The 22025-nt window shown below is 39.5% G+C and overlaps 2 protein-coding genes across 6 annotated transcripts in view; one reads left to right on the top strand and one right to left on the bottom strand.

Annotated features, from left to right (window-relative positions):
- Nucleotides 1–3958, top strand: part of rasa1a (RAS p21 protein activator (GTPase activating protein) 1a) — an 88876-nt gene extending 84918 nt beyond the window's left edge. Inside the window, exon 26 of one of the 2 annotated variants that reach the window (XM_034170093.1) lies at nucleotides 1540–3958. In XM_034170093.1, coding sequence (XP_034025984.1) covers nucleotides 1540–1588 — 49 coding nt within the window. In that variant the 3' untranslated portion in view covers nucleotides 1589–3958. The remainder of the gene's footprint in view (nucleotides 1–1539) is intronic. The other variant, XM_034170094.1, reaches the window with a different exon arrangement.
- Nucleotides 385–18995, bottom strand: ccnh (cyclin H). 4 transcript variants are annotated; one of them, XM_034170096.1, is made up of 10 exons: nucleotides 18879–18995; nucleotides 18565–18686; nucleotides 13940–14062; nucleotides 13783–13856; nucleotides 12770–12983; nucleotides 12474–12637; nucleotides 8039–8109; nucleotides 7814–7922; nucleotides 624–705; nucleotides 385–542 (listed from the first exon to the last, which is right to left on the bottom strand). In XM_034170096.1, the coding sequence occupies exons 2-10, from the start codon at nucleotides 18679–18681 to the stop codon at nucleotides 516–518; spliced, it is 981 nt and encodes a 326-aa protein (XP_034025987.1). In that variant the 5' UTR covers nucleotides 18682–18686; nucleotides 18879–18995; the 3' UTR covers nucleotides 385–515. The 4 variants fall into 4 exon arrangements, with proteins under 4 accessions (XP_034025987.1, XP_034025989.1, XP_034025988.1 ...); XM_034170098.1 differs by having other exon boundaries at nucleotides 18565–18683; nucleotides 18879–18960; XM_034170097.1 differs by having other exon boundaries at nucleotides 18565–18683; nucleotides 18758–18881.
- Nucleotides 18996–22025: the final 3030 nt, after the last annotated feature.

Below are 22025 nucleotides of genomic sequence, written 5' to 3'. Positions count from 1 at the left end.
TTTCAAGATTGGAAAAGTAAAAAAAAAAAAAAAAAAAACTGGTTATTTTATATAAATAAATTCTCTTGCTGGAATCATGAGTATATAAGTGACGAGCTGAATTTTATTTCCCTCCAATTGTATCAGGGATTTTCTTTTTTAATCATATTGGTTCAGTTTTTTGGTTCAGACTTCTCAATGCCGGACAGGACACGTAATCGGAGAAACAAACTTAGTGAAAGTGTTTACAGCATTAATTTACTTTGGAAAAGTACAGATTGTATCAACACATGCATGCACTTATTAAACTGTTTTGTAAAGTAGATGGACTCATTTATTGCAAATTTCAGTTGAATACAATACCTCTTAAAATCAACCAACCAGTCTGTTGGGCATGTTGAAGTATAAAATGTAGAAATATAAATTTATTTCCTTCACAGAAAAAAAATCCGAACACTGACCACAATATGTGCGAGTAAATACAGAATGACATACTACTGACAAACTGTTCATCAGTGGAAGTTAACACTTTGATGTCATATCAGATCTTCATCAGACCAATCCTGGAACGACAGTGTTTTAAATTTAAGTTGGAAAAAAAAAATCATGAAAAGATGATCATTAACAAAAATCTGGGTTCTTACTTGAGAGTGGTGACACGCCTCTTCTGTCAGACGTGGCTCTTTGGCTACATAGTCATCATCCACATATCCCCTCTTTCGCTTGCTGTAAAACAAATGTATTGATAATTGTATAATTGAACACCACTTTTTTCTTTCTTTCTTTCTTTTAACTTTGACATTTGGAGCCACACTTTTGGTCAAATGTTCATTTTCTGTATTTATGTATCAGTATTGTAACTGAGGCCCAAATCCTCGAACCAGAGTTATAAGTAAATAGACAGAAAATGGATCATACAAAGATGGTTCGCAAAAATAACATGGATTTTTCTCTCCAAAACGTATTTTATGAAAATAAATTCAAGAACAGCAGTTTTCTTTTTCCTTCCAGTAATGTATTCTATTGTACGTGTTTAGGTCCCGTTTGTCCCCAAACTGTTGTCCAAATTCTCCTTTTTGGCGGGAGTAAGTTGGTACAGAATTTTGTTATTTTGAGACTTAATTGGAGTAAGTGGGTACAGAAAATGGATAGATGGATGTCCCCCAAAAAATAAATACAATCTTTTGGAGGTATGCATGCATTTGTGTGTGTGTGCTGCAAACTATTGGTTTAGGTACCCAACTTGTATTTTAAAATTGCAAAATTCCATTTTGTTGAGAACCAGGACTCACAAGACCAAGGCATCCAAATCCAAGACGCAGTACCATTAGGTAGCCAAACAGTTCCCCCAAAAGTCCATTATCAGTATTCATTTAGTTGACAGAATGTGACATCTAGTTTCCACCAAACCTTCATGATCATCATTTGTAGTAATAGTTTTCTCAACCACTTCATTTTCATCTGTAGTAGCTCCATGGCGTGACTTTTTTTTTTTTTTTTTTTTAAAGACATTTTAAGCAGTGTGTGCTTTTCACAAAACATGTCCGATTTCTCTTACAGGACAGAGTGCACCATCATGTCACTGGCTGCTGCCATCCAGGTCATGTGACCTACAGATTTGGAAATGGTGTAGCGTGCGCAGCCAGCCAGTCAACGCGAGACCTCACCCTGGTGTGAGATGCACAACCCAAGCCTAAAGTCAGTTTGTGGTTTTTAAGCATGTGGCCTAGATTCCTGGCTGTTCAAATGCAAATGCCTGACATGCTGCAAAGTCCTTCCAAAGCCTGTCACCAAAAGTGTGCTCCTTCCTGAACACTTTCACCACACTTCTCACACAGATGGCATCTGAGGTACAGTGTGATGACAAAAACAAAAAACCCAACACCAGATGCTTTTTTATGGGGACCTTGAGATTTTGTGCAGCCCTTCTCAATTCAACATCGAAGCCTTGGCCATGAGATGGGAGGCCGTCCAAAGCACTGAAGTAGCGTTACCTGCCGCCATCAGGGAATTTTCATGTAGCACCTCTCTCCAAGATGACACGAGCCTTAACTTCCTTTAATTACACACCATCCTCTAATGGACTTGATTTTTACAACAAGCTCTTCCTTCACACCATTAACATCCAACATCTTTGTGTATTAATGACCGTGCGGTACTGCAAACAAGTGTTACAATTGTTTAATATGCTGCTTCATTGATAATCTATACTTGTGGACAACTTTATGGTGTTTGTAGCCATAGCTAAACAGAGATGAATGATAGATTGTAGGACATATGTGTAACCTTTGCATGTGTTAACCCTGAATGGAATCTACTTTAGTGCTTGGGCCTACGTCCTGGGTAGGATTACTGCTAACTCTGGGTTTTAAGTGCACGATTTAGAGTATGTTGAGAAACAAAGTGACAGTTTCTTATAAATAGAATATTTAATAAAATGCCACATTTTTGATTAAAGAAAAGCTTTGGCATCATGAAAATTGATAGAATGTGTGACACACTGAAATTTACAGCAAATTGCTGCTTTTTTGAGACAAGTTAGTATGGTTCTGTATGGAAAAATCTGTCTGTGACTAGTGGGCGAAGCCAAAGATGCCTGTGACACCTCCATTCGTTACTTTAACATTTCCCATAATCCCCCTGGCTTCCCAGAATGCACCGCTGCGCCAGCAGAGTTCTGGCATCTCTCAGCGCATGTAAAAATGTCTAGCAAGGATGTGGATGGCACTGATCTAGCGAGTTCACGGGCGACTGATGATGATGGCACATTCCTCCAAGTTGAGAGGGTTATCGAGGAGTTGTAGCACCTGTGATTGACTTCTGCTGTGCCCTGATGTTGTCTATACTTCACGAGGTTTGTTTACATTGTGCCTTGAACTGGAACTCTGCTGAAACTGACCTCTCACTTGAGTAACGGACTGAGATGGCACGGGATTCATAACTGCAAAACAGCGACTACAGACTTCTGTGGATAAGAGAAACTGGGGATACGAAACTTTTGTCTGTAGCAAATTCATAATGGAGTTGCAAAGAGAAGGGTTTTCTTCAGTTGTGAAATTTCAGCTCCTGTTTACCAGGTAGCACACAGGAAACTTGAGCCCTTTTCTAAAATGTTCTCCACTCCACGATGAAGCTGTTTTGTCTGATACAGCAGACGCAGAACCTCCAATCACATCCAAAAAAAAAAAAAAACCTATCTCCCTCTGTCTTGGTGGCTTCACTCACTACTGCTGGTTCTACAACAGACAATCCTACAGTACTATACACTTTGTATTTCTTAATTATTGATAGAAAAGTCAAAGACATTACATGACTTAGAAATATTCATGTATCCATCCCCTGACTCAAAGAAAACTGGCTGTAAAAGTGATGATTTGCTGTAAATGCAAAGTGTGCCAGTAACTGTCACAGTACAGTTTTTTCCCCTCCACAGTTATGAAACAAAACGGTTTCATTTGCATTTATTTCCAAGACATTTTAAATTGTGTACTTACACATCAGAGGTGCCAGTAAGTCCTATGAGGGCAGTACAAAACTTCCCGTGAACACGGGGATGTGAACAAAAGCTTTGATGCCTCTGTTCTCTGGCTATCACTCATTTCCACACAAAGGACTGTCTAACACACATTTATCAAAATCTGAGTCATAGGCCGGCCTCGTGTGCCAAACAACTGCAAAGTCCAAATCTGTGCCTGTCTTAGCTCAAGAGTTTATCAAACTGTTTACTGTAGCTGCACTTAAGAAGATGTGGACCTCACCATGTGTGAACAGCAAAACTGTCAAATGAAAGTCTCCTCTTCAACGATACCAGTAACTGCTGTGCTACATGTTAGGGATGACGTAGACTGGAATGTGGCATGCTATTCTTCCTTTCTGTATTTCAGCTGACAATATTCCTTTTTATTTTTCTACCTGATACTGAACCTTTTGCATCTTCGATATGGCGACCTGGCTAAAATAAAAGTGTTCATACTGAAAATTGGAGTTGGACAGGGGAGTTTTATTTACAATACAAGGATGTTTATGCAAACACATCGCTACCCACCAAATGAAATGGCTTCATTTAAAGCTCACTGGGCAGCATTAATGAAGGAATGTCCACACTTAATAAATAAATTTAGTCATAAAGCACTTTGCCAGAGATGGTAGTAAAAAAAATATTTCTGGAGAATTGTACAATGACTCATAGGACTGTTTGGGCTGTGAATGATACAACTGTTGTTAACTTTGGTTTTGGAGGAAAGAAGGCTGCACACATCGCCTGCTTCATAAGAAGCCTTTGAAATGGGGCAGCCGCATCGGCCCACGTGTGACGGAAGCAGCTGATGATTACAGCCTTGGCTGCATTCAGCTGCTGAATTGGGTACACAGCCTATGTGTGTGGCAGTGTAGATTTGTCATTTACAGTTTGCTTTTTAGCTGTTTACACACAAAATCTTTACATATCACACAATGCCTAAAACCTATCACTCAGCAAGCAAAACCATAGACCAAGTCTGCAAAACCACAAGCTAATTCTCAACCTCTGACTCCAGTTTCCATTTAAGAAAACACTACACCCAATTCTCTAAAGAGACAAAAATCTATCAGGAAGTAATGTGATTTCTTTTCCAAACAACAAACAAAAAGCCACATTTATTCACCAGAGCCTCACACTCTTCACATGCAAACAAACGCCGTTTCACTGAACACCAACCAGTCACTGTCTTGATGTTGGCCAAAGGTCAGTATCATTCTGAACAATGGATGACGACAGTGCAGAGACACCAAGGGGATTGTGGAGGGAGAGGACGAAAATGAGTATATAATAGAATAAAAGCTACACATTATTGCTATTTGAGCATAACTGTAAACTACATACGGTGGCTCGTAAAAGTATTCAGCCCTTTGGTATTTCACACATTTTAATTTGTTTATGACATTTCAAATACAAAAAGTAAATCAGGCTTATCAATATAAAAAAAACTAAAATTATCTTTCTTAGACTCAAAATGAAAGTAAATCTCTATAACTTGATATAAAATAATTAAAAATATAAAAGGCAAGATGATGGGTTGCATAAGTAATCAGCCACTTTGGTATAATACCTGTAAATCAGTTTAATCGCCAGTTCTCTTCAGACAAGTCAGGGGATGGATACATGAACATTTCCACATCACTGAATATGTCTTGAACTTTGTTTACATCAGTCTCCAGTTTTCTTTCACTAAAACATTAAATCTAGACTTGCATCTCAGATGTACCTGTTGGCAAATTGTAGCTGAACTTTCAGGTCTTTTTAATTAAAAACCCTCCTCTATACCACTTCATCATAAAGCTGTATAACTGGGGATACAAAATGCAAAACATGCACTCCAGTCACAGCTACAGAAGCCTGTAACCTCTTCTGGGTTGTCTGGGTGTCTTGGTGGCTTTCCTCACTCTTCTCCTTCTTACACAGTCACTCAGTTTTTGAGAACTGGCTACCCCACACAGATTTACCATAGAGTGCCATACTGTTTGTATTTCTTCATAACTGATGGAAATAAAGTTAAAAACATATTCAGTGACATGGAAATGTTCATGCATCCATCTCCTGACTTGTCTGAAGAAAACTGGCAATAAAACTGACGAGTATTATACCAAAGGGGCTGATTACTTATGCAACCCATCATCTTGACTTTTATATTTTTAATTCATTTATATCAAGTTGTAGAGATTTACTTTCAGTTTGAGTTTAAGGACAATAATTCTTGAAATTTTTATATTGAGAAGCCTGATTTACTTTTTGTATTTGAAATGCCATAAACAAATTAAAATGCCTGAACCACCAAGGGGCTGAATACTTTTCCAAGCCACTATACATTTGCAGAGCCAATGCATGACTGGTCACAGTGTGGTAGGTTTAAAAACTACTATAGTAGGGCTTACTGCAAGAAGACATTTTTGACTACACTACATTGTACACACTCCCTTTTTCTGAATCTTCTACAGACTAGAAAGGCATCATGGAGGGTGAAATCATATATTCATCCATGAACTAGAGCCAGCTACACTGAATATAGTTTTGGTAAATTATGCCATTTGAATTTGTGAGAAAAGAAATCATATTCTGAATTATGCAGCAGTTTTCACTGATGTTGCTGCAACCCTATCAACAAGTGTGTCCCTTTATCCACATGACACTTCTCCAGGCAGTGGAGGATACATGTGGAGACTGACAATGCCTCTATTTAAGGTTGGACATGTCACACAGGAAAGTTTTTTTTTTTTCCTGTGTTCAGCAAGAGAGGACATAGCACACAATGTATTTTTGGCAGATCCAGACTCAAGGACAAACTGATTCAAAATACACACAACTGACCCCCCAAAAATACAGCAGCTTGTCATGTGTAGCTGTCAATGGTGCATGGCGATGGAGTGAGGCCAGGATAAACTAACGATGCAATCTGGGCGGTCTCTGTGGGCTAGACAGTCTCATTTCAGAACAGTAGGCTCAGCCTCCGCAGTCTATGGAGGCCAGATGGCCACTATCTGATCATTTCTCCAGTAACCTGGGGCACTGTACTGAACACCGGCTTTTGAATGACACAAAAGTTCTGGTGGGGTTACTGAAATTCTTGGGATGGGGCTACAGACAAATCAAACCACATCCCAAAGCTGTAAAGTCTTATCAACTTTGTTGTAGGAAAGCAAATCATCAATGACACGTGACTGAAATAAAGAACGTCTTTCAAATGTGAATGGATTCCCTGATGAAAACGGGTGAGTTGAAATGCATAGCCTTGTATTTATTCAAGGATTTTTATCTATCAGAATGAAAGATTTTTTTTATTCTCAATAACATGGACAGTCATTTTCTGACCTTTATCCTTGAAGAGCACCTGAGTGTTTGCATTTTTATACTATTTACACTTACTCACCCAGCGCAGTACTCAATATTTTTTTGCTAACTTTGTAATATGTTCAAAGTTTTGACCTCAATGATTTAAAAACAAAACAAAAAAAATGAATGTGACAGTCCTGATTAAACTGAAAATACCTCTAAGAGGACTTTATAGCAATTTCATCTTGGCAAACAAAGAATGAATGGAAATGGAGACATTTCACTTCACAAATAATTAACAATAGGCTGTAATTATTGCACATATCCACCTGTTTCAATACAAAGAAGTAGAGTCTGACCGATATTGGTTGGCTGATAATACTGCCCAATACAAGCCTTTCACAAACATATCGTATCAGCATTATTTTTGCTGATATGAACACTTTTATTTTAGCAAAACCCATGCAGAAAAACAATGGCTGTTGGAAATGGTGTCACTACATAGTATGTCCAGCAGAGGGTGCTCCAACAGCATAGTTTACAATACTGTCAAGCGTGACGGAGACCCTCGTCACCCCTTGGTCATATTAGCTAGTTGCTTTGCCTGTTTCTCTTGTAGTTGTCATTCATTTTCAATCATATTAAATGTTTCCCAGCAACAAGACACAAGTGATTGCTTTACCGCCAGCTAGGTGGGGCCAAAATAGATGGAAAGTCTATTTTATGCTAAAGTTGAGTGATGTGACACAATGACTGCCAATTCAAATTAAGGTAGCGTGACAGCAGTGTGTTGGCTGGTTAAATTTATAGTTTTTAACAATAAAGTTTGTGTTTAAACTGTAAAACATAAAGCCTCAATTATATTTCTTTGTTTTAATGGTTTGATAAAATGTTAGGAATCATGGGCTTTTATAAAATTATATAGCCACAGATAAAGCAGAATTTTTTTTGCTAATATCTGTATCATGTCGGCCCCCCAAGAATCCATATCGATCAGGCTCTACAAAGAAGTTCATGCCAACTTCTTACTTGTTTGAGCTTGTGACACATTCAGCGTGGATTCTTTCCAACTTCAGTTTGCAAACATTCACTTCTTCTGGTTTGGGAAGTCCATACTTCTTCAGGAGGTTTTTCATGCCTGAGTGAGTGAAGGAAAACACTTTTACTAATACAACTCCAGTCAGATCAGTGAGAGTTCAAAAGAGTGCAGTATCACTACCTTGTGATATTATGTTGTCAGTGTAGTTTACTCACATCTCATTGAGTCATACAACTTGGAGAGAGTATCTTTGTCCTCTTTCAGTCCCAAGCATTCAGCCAGAAAACTAGACACATAATAAGATTGAGGGTTTTTGTTTTGTCAATGGGGAAAAATAGCAATCTTTTCAGCAGTTTTACTTTATTTCTGTCAAGAAGTAAGTCCTATATAGGCCCTGAAGCCTGCTGGAGCCAGTAGTTACATCACAGGTTACTTCCTCCACCAAGTAACTAGTTAATTAATGATCATCTGCAACACAGGCTCACCTTGCGTTTCTAAACTCACCTTGGTACATATGCGTATATCAGTCAGTTTTTGCAGTCTATGTTCTTGTTTCTCCCCAAACAACACGGAAAATCAAACACCTTATATTGATAACTGATTTTTATTAGACATCAATTAAACAATTTTTGACTTGACAAAACTGAGGATTTGGGGTTGATTTATTCTATTATTTATTTTGGTTTATGTAGCTTTAAATGAACTACTTTTTTTTATTATATTATACACTCAGCCACTTCATTAGGTACACCTGTTCAATTGCTTGTTAACACAAATAAATTCCAGACAGGCTGGTCTGAGTATTTCACAAACTGTTGATCTACTGGGATTTTCACATACAACCATCTCTAGGGTTTACAGAGAATGGTCCAAAAAAAAAGAAGATATCCAGTGAGCGGCAGTTGTGTGGATGAAAATGCCTTGTTGATGTTAGAGGAGAATGGGCAGACTCACTGAATGGGCGACTGCGTGATGCCATCATGTCAATATGGACCAACATCTGAAGAATGTGTCCAAAACGTTGTTGAATCTATGCCATGAAGAATTAAAGGAGAACTTTGCAACTTTTTGACCATAATTTTACCATTTGGGAGTAATTCTGATGGTTAAATAACTTTTTGGGGGAGAATGGGGGCTTTCTCTCCCCTACCAGGGGTCTCAGAAAACTAGCCTCACAACAAAGACATCGTGTGAACAACAGTCTCTGGTCCTGCGAAAAACATGAACTGCTTTATAGTGCTGCAACAACAACAACATATATACGCTCCCCCTGTCAAGGCACCGGCAGCTCGTGACTATAAGAACAAACCAACCAAGCCTTTTTTCTTAAAGCACCTTGACACTTGCACAAATTTGATCCCCGCACTGCTGCGCAATTAGCAATTCATCCTGCTTTGTCCCGCTTGATGCCACACTATATAAAATAATAATTTTGTAGCCGCACTTCGACGACCCGTCTGCTCTCAGAACTTAACTGACGAAACCATCGCTCCCAGAATCACAGAGATATTATTTACAGCTGCAGGTTATCTTGTGCACATCGTGCGGTGGAGAACGCATTTGGAATCTTGTCTCAAAGAAAAAAATCTTGTCTATATGTGTGTAAAACAGTTGCATTTTCATTCATTCTCATGAGTTAGATAATGTATCTGTAAAGAACTCCAGAAAATAACTTCAAGGATCTACCCAGAATCACAGTGTGGTTTCAGGGCAGGCCGCTCAACAATGGTTATGATTTTCTCTCTAAAACAAGTGCAAGAGAAGTTCCGTGAGCAGCACAGACCTCTATATGTCATCTTCATTGATCTCACGAAGGCATTTGACATGGTCAGCAGAGATGGCCTCGTCAAAATCCTAGGCTGTCCACCAACACTTCTGAGAATCTTCAGATCCTTTCATGAAAACCAGCAATGTACAATCATCACAGATGGGAATAAGGCCAAGCCTTTCACAAGTGGATTCAAACAGGTGTGTTGTAGCTCCAACTCTCTTCAGTATCTTCTCCTGTGTCTTACACTATGCCTTCCATGACCGCCCTGAGGGCGTCTATCTGCACACCAGGTCGGATGGTAAGCTATTCAACCTCGCTAGATTGAGAGCCAAGATCAAGGTACGCCATATGCTGATCCGTGAGCTGCTGTTTGCTGACGATGCAGCACTAGTGACCCACAAAGAACAGGTTGTTCAGGCAGTTCAGAAGGCAAATGCGGGTCCAACCCAGTACTAGCAAGATATACCTAATAAAGTACCCGGTGAGTGTATGTAATATATGTCAGTGGTAGTAAATAATTTGATATGAACTAAACTGGACCTCTGTGGTGAAGGGCTCAACAAGTCTGTTTATCCATGTAACAGACAAATGTGATGCACAGGGGGAGGAAGGGGATAAATGGTAAATGGACTGCATTTATATAGCGTTTTTCCATCTGCATCAGCTGCTCAAAGCACTTTACAATTATGCCTCACATTCACCCATTCACACAGACACACACACCGATGTCAGGGTGCTGCCATGCAAGGCGCTCACTACACACCAGGAGCAACTTGGGGATTAAGGACCTTGCCCAAGGGCCCTTAAGCCCCTTTCACACCGGGGCTGCTCCCAGTTGCGTCGTGTGTCGTCATGACGACGCCACGTGGAAGCAACTCAGTGCCGAGACGATGCAGCTCGGCGCCACAACAGCGCGAGGGGCGCAAAGGACGAAGAAATCGGACGCCAAAAATTAAACATGTTTAATTTTTGTTTGCATCCTCTGCTCGACGCAGAATTAAGTGGTTTCAGCGCAAGTCAGAGCAACAGGACAGTACTTAGCGTGACTGGAAGCCACACCCTCATAAGACAACGTTACCCGACGCCAATTTATGATTCCTGCTGTGTTCCATTGTTCCTGCAGTATAAATCACGCAGGATTGTCTTTATACTGTATACACAATGCAGTAAAACATGCTCAAAAAACAGCACAGAAAAAAAATGCGGATTGCAGCTGCAGCAGCTCCTCGCTTTTCTCTCACAAATATGTTTGTATAAAGTCCATAAACGTCCTGCTCACAGACTGCCAGAGACAGGACATGTTCACACAAAGTATAACTCCAGACATCTCCACATTTACTCACGGGCGGTTCGTTCACATGCACATGTGAACACTTAAAAGAAAGAAAGAAAAAAAAAAATACTGTCTGGCTGCAGGTAGTTAGTTCCTTGTTCTCCCCTCAAACTCTCTCATCACTGTGTTAAAAAAGGACAAAAAAGGACATAAGTCCTGCTCACAGACTGATTGCCACAGACAGGACATGTCAACATCAAGTAGAACTCCAGACATCTCCACATTTGCTCACGGACGGTTCGTTCGCACACACGTGTGCGCATCTCGCAGTCAAAGGAGGAAAGATAAACTATAACAGAACTCAGAGCGCAGACCTGCAGCTCAGCACAAGAACAAATATAAACTGGAAGAGAAATCAGAGTGCACAGTCTATCTGCAGCCAAACTGTGCACTCTGATTTTTCTGTGCAGAGAACCTGCAGGTGGCATCCTCACTTCCTCTCTGCCCCCTGCTGCATGCACCTGATGCAGAAATTCCTGCGTCGTCATGATGCAACAGATAGCAACTGGGAAAGGGGCTTTAAGCCCCTTTCACACCGGGGCTGCTCCCAGTTAGTGATTTTCCGGTCAGTCTGGGATTTGAATACAGAGGATTCTCTGGTCTCAAGCCCACCAACCTTAACCACTAGACCATCACCTCCCAAGAAGAAGAAGAAGAAGAAAAAAAAAAGTCTGTCTTTCCTTGAAGTCAATGTACGAGAATTAATATCCTTCATGCACATCTTGACATGGTGTGCTACCACTGTGTGAATTTTCAATGAAATCCACCAACCAGATTCAGGAACTGTATTTATATCATGTGATATATCACATAAACACCAAAATCCAATTATCTCACCCTCGTGTTGGTACAGAATTATTTTTGTTCATGCTCATCTTCAAATGGAGCAGTACAATTACAAGTCTCACTGATGTTTTAGCAAGACATGCCCTAACAAGAGACCTGGATGAAGAGTGCAAAATATCTTTGAATTCTGAACTGTTGATTGCACAACACTAAACATTTGATGATGTCATCTTGGATAATGGGAAATAGTCACTTTTTTCCATTATTCTCTGAACCTTGAGGAACTAAAACTTAATTTAGCGTTTAAACAGTGACAATATTAATTTAAAAAATTGTAGCACTAAACAGAAAAAAAACTGTGTATACAGTGTTGTGCTCAATAAAACATGTTTTAAAATTTGTCATCAGAAAATTAATTTTGAAATGCACAAACATTCAAACCACAATCAGCCATTTTCGTTTCATTATCATACTTCCACAAGACCACCTTAACAAACAAATCATGGAACTTTAGAAGTGTTTCTACCTGTTTTAATATTTTTTATTTATATTTGCTATTTAGTAACTTTTTATTATTTTAAGACATTTTTGAGAAATGCGCACAAGTGTGACCCCTGGTAACTTTAATGTGCTTGTTTGTAATTATTGATACTGAATGCTGCAGAAATGTTTCAAAGAGAGAGAGGTTTTACATTTTTTTTGTTGTTGTTTTGTTATTTTGTTTTTGGTCATATTGCGCTCTACATGGTTGGTGACCCACCTCTGGATGTCAAGACTGGCTCGGGCAGCACTGTTCAGAATGGCCGTCAGAGCAATCTGAGAAGGCGAGAACAGCAACCCGGAGTCCGTCATGGCCGCCTGTGCCACAAAGTCATCAGCGCTCTTCCTTAGAGACTCCGGGTTTTCCAGTGAAGGGTACCTTGTCTGAGGGGGCGAAACAGAACAATTTATCGAAATGACACAGCGTGTAATTTAAGATATGCCACAGTCACACTGCTGCGCTGTGACATTTTGAGTGGCGCTGTGACATTCAGAGCTCTCCGGGAGACTGCCCACCTTGATGTCGATGAGCAGACCCTCCATGGGTCTGTAGGGGTTGTGGACCACTAGGTGGAAGTTCAGCTGTTGGATTAGCAGTAGTTCATATTCCAGGATCTGCTCTAGAACCCGTTCCTGCCCTTCAGGGGTCTCCTGCATGAGGTTGCCCACAAACTGGCTGCAGGACACATTAAACTCATCCACCTTACAGGCCAGGTATGCACATGTTAGCCTGAAACAGGAAAAGCAATCACTTTAACTACATCTGTTCAGCTCACTACAGTCTTCACAGCAGAGAAGAATGGAATGACTGGACAAATAAAACCAGGCCAAAAAAAAGGGTTAATATCTCTGGTACATATCATGTTCAGAGCATGGCGAAAGCAAATCTTTACAATGGCTAATTCAATTAGCTGTTCAAATGTACACCGATGGTGACTATGAAATACTAATATGAAATCAAATATCACTTTTCTACTGGTCATATGACCTCTTCACCCTGGGTGACCTAGAAAGTTCAAACTCAGTGTCATAATGTATACGTCAAACAGTTTGGAGTCAATAAGTACTAAATATTGTGGAAGGGTCGTATGCTAATCAATAATAATGTCTTTCCATTGTAGACAAAACTTATCAAATGTCAAAATGATACTGAACCATGTTTTATGGTAACACTGAATCACAACTTAGTTTGCATTAATCTGTGTTAAAAATGTAAAGTGTGGCTATTGCACTAAGTGTTTCTTGTTATTATCTGATGCAATATAATAAATTTAAAAACATGTCATTTGCTCATGGGAACTCAACTTTTGCATATAAATCTATTAATTACAGGATTAGGGAGTAATTTTTGTAAAGTACACAAAAACGTTGGAAAGTTGGACAACACTTCTGCTTCCAGGCCACGGCTTTGCAGAACTCTGATATGGTGCCAATTCGCACAGCTCATATGTAAATATATGACCATGGCTGTATGTCAACCCCCAAAACATTTTGGATTTCTCCATCATGTCTCATCTGTTGATACTTGCATAATAATTCTTGGGTGGTGCTCCATAACAGAATTATTCAGGTAGAATCTTCTGAAATACATGAATGCTGTACCCTAGACGGGTGAGACAGGTATCAGAAACCATACAGCACAACGTCAGTTACACTATTCTGCCAAAAACGAGGTCCAACACGTACCACAACTGATTTAGGCATTGCAGGCTTGAATGTGTTGCAGAAATCCAGCAGCCTCATCTCATAGTACCTGAACAAAATGTCCTCCTCATGGCGATCCAAGAACATGGACTCACTCAGGCCGGGCTTGTTAGACAAAGACAAATATCATTATGAAATTATTATTCAATAGTCTGAACCTACAAGACAAGAAACAGCAAGGATTTTAAAATGGTTTCCAGAAACCTGGAATCTGTAATGCTAACAGTCTGCACGTTGGTACAAACGTGGAATTTGCAATCACAAAGGCAGAGCTGTGACAGAATGTTGACAAAACTCACGCGATTCACAAGCCTGTAACTCTGTTGGCAAATCTCTGAAAAGTGGGTGCTGTAATCTTGCAGGTAAATTCAAACGCACATCTCCTGAATTTTCAAAATAGAGTTCCCACCTTTCAAGGATACACAGCGGGAGTACAGCAAAAAAAAAAAAAAAAAAAGTAAACTCTGAAAATGTGTCAGTGAAACAATAACAAAATGATACAGTGGTACAAAATAATTACAGATATTTGAACATTTTATAAGTCTGTCAAGGTATTATTATACAAATAATGAATGTTTATGAGTTCAATGGTACGAATATTTTATGAGGTGAAAGCTGGAACAAACCACTTAACGAGGCGAAGCCTTGTCATTTTATATCAGATGAATTTACAAACAATAGTAAAGGGACTTACATTTTGGTACCTCTGCAGCAAAAAAATTGGTGCATCACTGCTGCTTTGACATGAACAATCCAACACAAACTTTAAATAGGAGTCCAAAAATAATTCTGACGGTGAAGTTCGCCATGCCATGCATCAGATCGTCATCCGTCAGCAAAACAAACTCTTCCATGTTTGTTTTAAAGATAAGCGCCGCCGGGGTGTGTGAGAGTGGGCAAAGCGCGCTCTGATTGGCCGATTTCCGGTCTGATATTTTCCCATATTAGACTGGTTACCATGACAATCTGTCTGGAACCTGTACCACATTTGTTACAATCCAGAAAGCTAAAAACATGATTAGAAAAAACAAGTCAGACATGAACATACTCCATAAATATTTAAATGGCATCAGAAAAAACTTACAGTATCATCCAAATATGCTGCTGACTGTGTTTTGCTTGTTCGCTTTATTCACCTCCACTAACTCCACAGATGGTCCGGTCATTAGCTGCTAAGCTTTCAGTCTGTGTGTTTTTTCCAATGCTGTTTAGATATTTATCGAGTACGTTCATATCCGACTTGGTTTTTCTAATCATGTAATTAGTTTCCTGGTTTGGAATGAAAATACACGTTGCGGACTGACTGTCATGGTAACCGGTCCATTATGGGAAAATATCAGACTGTAATCAGCCAATCAGATTTGCGTAGCATCACAGCCATATAATAAATACATTTTATTCACAACTGATTCGTAACTTTTTGAAAATTTAGAGCATCAGGAAAACGTATGTAAAATATTTACTTTCAAAATCTCAATATTTCATTGTTTTTAAAGAGAAATCTTACTGTCAATTTATTTTGCAATTTTAAAAGATCAATATAACAAAGAAATGCTGCTCTTAATAAATTATCTAAATAGTCTACTGATGGCTTTTTGAAAATTGTATGTCTCATAAAAAGACAATATAAGTCAATATTTCATCATATTTGCAGATAAATTCCACTGTAATCATTTGTTTTGTAAGCCAAAAATATAAATTAAAATGAATTAAACAAAAAAGCAATTGCAACAACAACCCACTGACACACACACACACACAATTTTTTTTTTTTTTTTTAAATTCAGCAGGTTTCATAAAAAGCTTACATTTGAAATCTAGCCACAAACGACCGGGGGCTTCATGTACAACTGATTTCCTACTGAAACATGGAGTGTGCTAAAACCCAGAAACTGGCGGTAGCACAAAAATATCCAGATGTATCAAAGTGTGCGTAGGCATGGATCCACACACGTTCCCTCTGTACATCCCACTGAACGTGGAATTGAGCGCACGTGCACCAAACTTTGCACTGGCTACGCCCCTATTTAAATATGCAAATCCATGTAAATAGGACCTTGGAGCTGGGATTCTCCATGCCGTCACATCAGTCAACATGAACACAGAAAAGAAATCATACGGAGTGTGAGCTACAGATGGACATGATGTGGAGATGCGCAGGGATAGTTCAACTACCCTGTCACATGGAATAAACTGTAAAAGAGTTAGTGGGAGCATGTGTGTGAGGCCGCAACGCTGTGGGCTTAAGGCAGCGCGCACACACACTGACTTTAAAACAGTGAGGGGCACTGTGCGTTTAATGCCAAATGCTGGGGGACAATCGGGGGCATTTTAAGAAGCAGTAGTTTCACAGTCAAGAAACAAAAAGACAATAATAATAACAAAACAAAAAATTGAATGTGCACATGCCCATATGTGCCCGCGCTGGTTTCATTTGAAACAATTTACACAAATAAACTATTTACTCAATCAACCCGTTAATCTCAATCAACCAATCTGTAATCAACCGTTTCTGCAGCGCAGCTCTTCCTTGAAGCTTGAAGCAATGAAGCATTGATCCGACCTGCTGCTTCATTGGTTCATTGTTTTATTTGGCTTTATCTTAATTTTTCCATGCTAAAACCTCAAATAGCATATGTCTGTGACCTTTTATATGTTAAACCGACCTGTTATGGTCTTCTGAAACAGTTGATAGATGTATTTTATTACTTGAAAAACAGGACCAATGCTAACGTGTAAGCATGTCTATGGCATTTTCAATGTTAAAGTTAGCATTAAGCTGTTCGCATCTCAGCAAGTTTGTGCGCATTTATTTTCTGTAATAATAATGGCTCAGCATTTGTTGTCGTAAAAGAGTCAACTGTATTACAAATTGTAATTTTTTTTATTTATTTTTGTTTCTATATTATTAATAATAATAATAATAATAGCAACAACAATAACTAATAATGCTACAATACAATTTTAGAGAAAGAGACTAAAAGAACCTGATTAAAACGCAACAGAAAATATAAAACCAACTAACAATGAGCAAAAATAAATAAAAAAAATGTTTCCTGTGAACACCTAGTGACTCTTACACCTCCACTTCATCCCTGTTTTATTTAAGCTTAATGATAATTTGTTTTGGTTAAACCATATTTTCAATTTGTTCAGTTCTTCAGCGATTTCCTCCAGAACTATATGCAAAGCTAGAAAACTGCTGCAACCTAGTAAGAGCAGAATATTACTGGATAAGGAAAGTTTTTTCTCACCAAAATGGATGCTGCACTCACTGCAGTTTATTGTCTGGAATAGCACCAGACTGCATTTGAGGGCTTCTAGAATTCAACATTTTTGTGTGAGAGGTGGTGTGGGGGGGGGTAATTTTGGGTTACAGCTTTTTTTGTTTTTCACCACTTTCATCCCTGAATATGTTAATCGTGAGTCACTTCTGTGCGGATTAAAGTCACTAACTGGGACTCCTGTGTTGTTGCGAGAAAGAAACGAGAATCATCCTCCATTCTGTTCACACAGCTCCAAACGCTGCGTGGCTCTCTGCTGAGTCAAATTAGAATGACAGAGTCCAGTTGGAATTAATAACTTCAAAGCAAACCGCTGTTTAAATCAAATGGCACCTCTTTCCAAATGTTGTAATACAAACAAACTGCAATCGATCAAAAACATTTTTTTCATCCCACAAATGAGATGTCCTGCGCTGATGTGCAGCAGCCAGCTGAGCTCAGCTTAGAGGTACGGCGTGACATTCATGTCAAAATGTCTGAAAGGAAATGCTTTTGACAAAAACTACAGATTTTATTTACTTTTATTTATGTCCAGAGATCAAGGAAAATGTTGTTGACATAGAAAACCTGGAAAGCCTACTTTCACAAGAGGTATCGATAAGGGAATGGATAAGGAATCAGACCAATAAGCAGAATCGATATTGATAAAATCTTATCAATACCCATCCCAACTCCTGACTGGTCGGTCAGCTCACGCTGAAATGCCTTTGTTGCCAGGAACCCCAGCGTGATCGGCATCTGTGTGGGCACAGACCACCCCTGGATCCTCGCCGTACTGCGCTCTGGGCTGTCTGCAGGTCTGTGCGCAACTCCAGTAACAGTGGCCTTGGTAAACAAAATCGGCTTATGAGCCAATTATTGTCATTTGCAAGAAAATCCTCTTGCTCCCTGAATACACACTCACATTGGATTGCACCATTTACAAGGTCCTCTAATGCAGCCACTGTTAATGCCATTTTACGTCACTTATATATATATATATATATATATATATATATATATATATATATATATATATATATATATATATATAAACTGCTCAACAGTGTGTCTCTTATGTGCACATCACTTAACGGTTCCCAGCATCACCTCTATGTGTTGGCAGTGGGACAATAGCTGTAGAAATGTGTGTACGCCAGCCAGGATTTTTGCGTGACGCAATGCACATTTCCACGGTCCACTTTTGATACATCTGAATGTTGGCGTTGAGACTGACGTACGCCAACTTTTGAGCGTACGACACTTTGTACATGAGGCCCCTGAGCCTTATTTCTTGCCATGTAAAAGCAAGGTTAAGGATTACTGAGGTATTATTACACTTACTTTACCACTTTCAAGCATCTTGTTGCGAAATTTCTGATTGGCGTCGCATCTCATTTGCTCCACTTTGTCCTCGCTGTCAAACGTCCAGAATTTCCTCTGTGAGCTGCTGTGGAACATAACTACTGTACACAGAAACAAACTGTCAGCAAGTCAAAATCAGCCCGAAGCTGCCAGAGGCCAACATTAAATATACTTTGTCTTTACACAAAACAGCGCAAAAGTCTGTTAAAGAAGTGACGCAGTCTTTCTGCTCAAGCTGGCGTTTCTAATTCACCACAAAACCATAACGTCGTAGTGAAACATATTCAACGGACCTTTTAACTGGGGAAGAAAAAAACGGGTTCAGAAAATAGACATTTTAAACGCGAGTACGAATGAAAACAGACACAAGTCGCTTTAATTATGCGTCGTCTTGTCTCCTTTTGATGGCGTCGTTTTAACGTTCTGGATAGACCATCGGCTGCCATGTTACCACTCCCTTTGTGCCAGCTGTAATCACACACTCGGGAGCGCCACTAGTTTAGCTTATGGCAAGCTAAAAGTGGACGAAGTGGACGTTATGGCCGAACAACTGTCTAGTTTTTGTGTATTCTGTGTTAGTACGCGCCCGTGGCCGACGTGCTTGATGAATTCCTGCGCAAAAAATAGTTCCCAGATAATTGAGAAATATTCCTCTGAGATTAATGAGTATATCTCATCTAAATCAATTCTAAAATTTACCAGTAATAAAATTATAAACATAACTGGAGTTTTAAGAGTGGCTGTAATAAATATTTAAGAAATGTAAAGTATGTTGACACAGGTAGGCATTTGCTTTGATTTAATTTTCACCAGGAAAATCCTAATAATCTCCACTCATAGTCATATGTGTTACACACACTCATCTGGCAGCATCTTCTCATGTCGGCATGTCACGAGCTAGAGTGTTAGCGAAAGTAGTCCGGCGAGTTCAATCTGTGGGCGTGAGCTATCCCACAATTCCAAAATAGCAGCGATGTCGGTCCAATGAGAGCGGCACTCTGAGCAGGGTGAGCTGCAATATGGTATGAATAATTCATGAGGTGAAAGATGAAATGTTGGAATAAAACTATATGTAAATTATTGCCCTGATATGGAAGAATATTGTATGGCATTGTTCTATTATCACAGACTAAACTTTTACATATCAGACATCCACAGCAATAGGTGGTGCCATACACTCATGATAGGTATGTGTCTCAAGGGCCGCAATCCTTTGAAGGTTGCATTCTATGACGATCTGGCCTTCCAAGAACATGGGGGCCTGACTGAAATGAGACAACCTAGCCCACGGAGCATTTTTCAAGTGTGTCATCAGCTTATCCTGCTGCCTAGCAACCTTGACAACTGCACATGACAAGCTACATTAGTGGGCGTTGCCTGTAGTTTAATCAATCAATCAATCAATCAATTTTTTTTATATAGCGCCAAATCACAACAAACAGTTGCCCCAAGGCGCTTTATATTGTAAGGCAAGGCCATACAATAATTATGTAAAACCCCAACGGTCAAAACGACCCCCTGTGAGCAAGCACTTGGCTACAGTGGGAAGGAAAAACTCCCTTTTAACAGGAAGAAACCTCCAGCAGAACCAGGCTCAGGGAGGGGCAGTCTTCTGCTGGGACTGGTTGGGGCTGAGGGAGAGAACCAGGAAAAAGACATGCTGTGGAGGGGAGCAGAGATCGATCACTAATGATTAAATGCAGAGTGGTGCATACAGAGCAAAAAGAGAAAGAAACAGTGCATCATGGGAACCCCCCAGCAGTCTACGTCTATAGCAGCATAACTAAGGGATGGTTCAGGGTCACCTGATCCAGCCCTAACTATAAGCTTTAGCAAAAAGGAAAGTTTAAGCCTAATCTTAAAAGTAGAGAGGGTGTCTGTCTCCCTGATCTGAATTGGGAGCTGGTTCCACAGGAGAGGAGCCTGAAAGCTGAAGGCTCTGCCTCCCATTCTACTCTTACAAACCCTAGGAACTACAAGTAAGCCTGCAGTCTGAGAGCGAAGCGCTCTATTGGGGTGATATGGTACTACGAGGTCCCTAAGATAAGATGGGACCTGATTATTCAAAACCTTATAAGTAAGAAGAAGAATTTTAAATTCTATTCTAGAATTAACAGGAAGCCAATGAAGAGAGGCCAATATAGGTGAGATATGCTCTCTCCTTCTAGTCCCCGTCAGTACTCTAGCTGCAGCATTTTGAATTAACTGAAGGCTTTTTAGGGAACTTTAGGACAACCTGATAATAATGAATTACAATAGTCCAGCCTAGAGGAAATAAATGCATGAATTAGTTTTTCAGCATCACTCTGAGACAAGACCTTTCTGATTTTAGAGATATTGCGTAAATGCAAAAAAGCAGTCCTACATATTTGTTTAATATGCGCTTTGAATGACATATCCTGATCAAAAATGACTCCAAGATTTCTCACAGTATTACTAGAGGTCAGGGTAATGCCATCCAGAGTAAGGATCTGGTTAGACACCATGTTTCTAAGATTTGTGGGGCCAAGTACAATAACTTCAGTTTTATCTGAGTTTAAAAGCAGGAAATTAGAGGTCATCCATGTCTTTATGTCTGTAAGACAATCCTGCAGTTTAGCTAATTGGTGTGTGTCCTCTGGCTTCATGGATAGATAAAGCTGGGTATCATCTGCGTAACAATGAAAATTTAAGCAATACCGTCTAATAATACTGCCTAAGGGAAGCATATAAAGTGAATAAAATTGGTCCTAGCACAGAACCTTGTGGAACTCCATAATTAACTTTAGTCTGTGAAGAAGATTCCCCATTTACATGAACAAATTGTAATCTATTAGAGAAATATGATTCAAACCACCGCAGCGCAGTGCCTTTAATACCTATGGCATGCTCTAATCTCTGTAATAAAATTTTATGGTCAACAGTATCAAAAGCAGCACTGAGGTCTAACAGAACAAGCACAGAGATGAGTCCACTGTCCGAGGCCATAAGAAGATCATTTGTAACCTTCACTAATGCTGTTTCTGTACTATGATGAATTCTAAAACCTGACTGAAACTCTTCAAATAGACCATTCCTCTGCAGATGATCAGTTAGCTGTTTTACAACTACCCTTTCAAGAATTTTTGAGAGAAAAGGAAGGTTGGAGATTGGCCTATAATTAGCTAAGATAGCTGGGTCAAGTGATGGCTTTTTAAGTAATGGTTTAATTACTGCCACCTTAAAAGCCTGTGGTACATAGCCAACTAACAAAGATAGATTGATCATATTTAAGATCGAAGCATTAAATAATGGTAGGGCTTCCTTGAGCAGCCTGGTAGGAATGGGGTCTAATAAACATGTTGATGGTTTGGATGAAGTAACTAATGAAAATAACTCAGACAGAACAATCGGAGAGAAAGAGTCTAACCAAATACCGGCATCACTGAAAGCAGCCAAAGATAACGATACGTCTTTGGGAT

The sequence above is a fragment of the Thalassophryne amazonica genome, chromosome 5, assembly GCF_902500255.1.
Source record: "Thalassophryne amazonica chromosome 5, fThaAma1.1, whole genome shotgun sequence".
Classification (NCBI taxonomy): Eukaryota; Metazoa; Chordata; class Actinopteri; order Batrachoidiformes; family Batrachoididae; genus Thalassophryne; species Thalassophryne amazonica.
The sequence above is the reverse complement of the archived record's forward strand: the minus strand, read 5'-3'. Positions and strand labels throughout refer to the sequence as shown.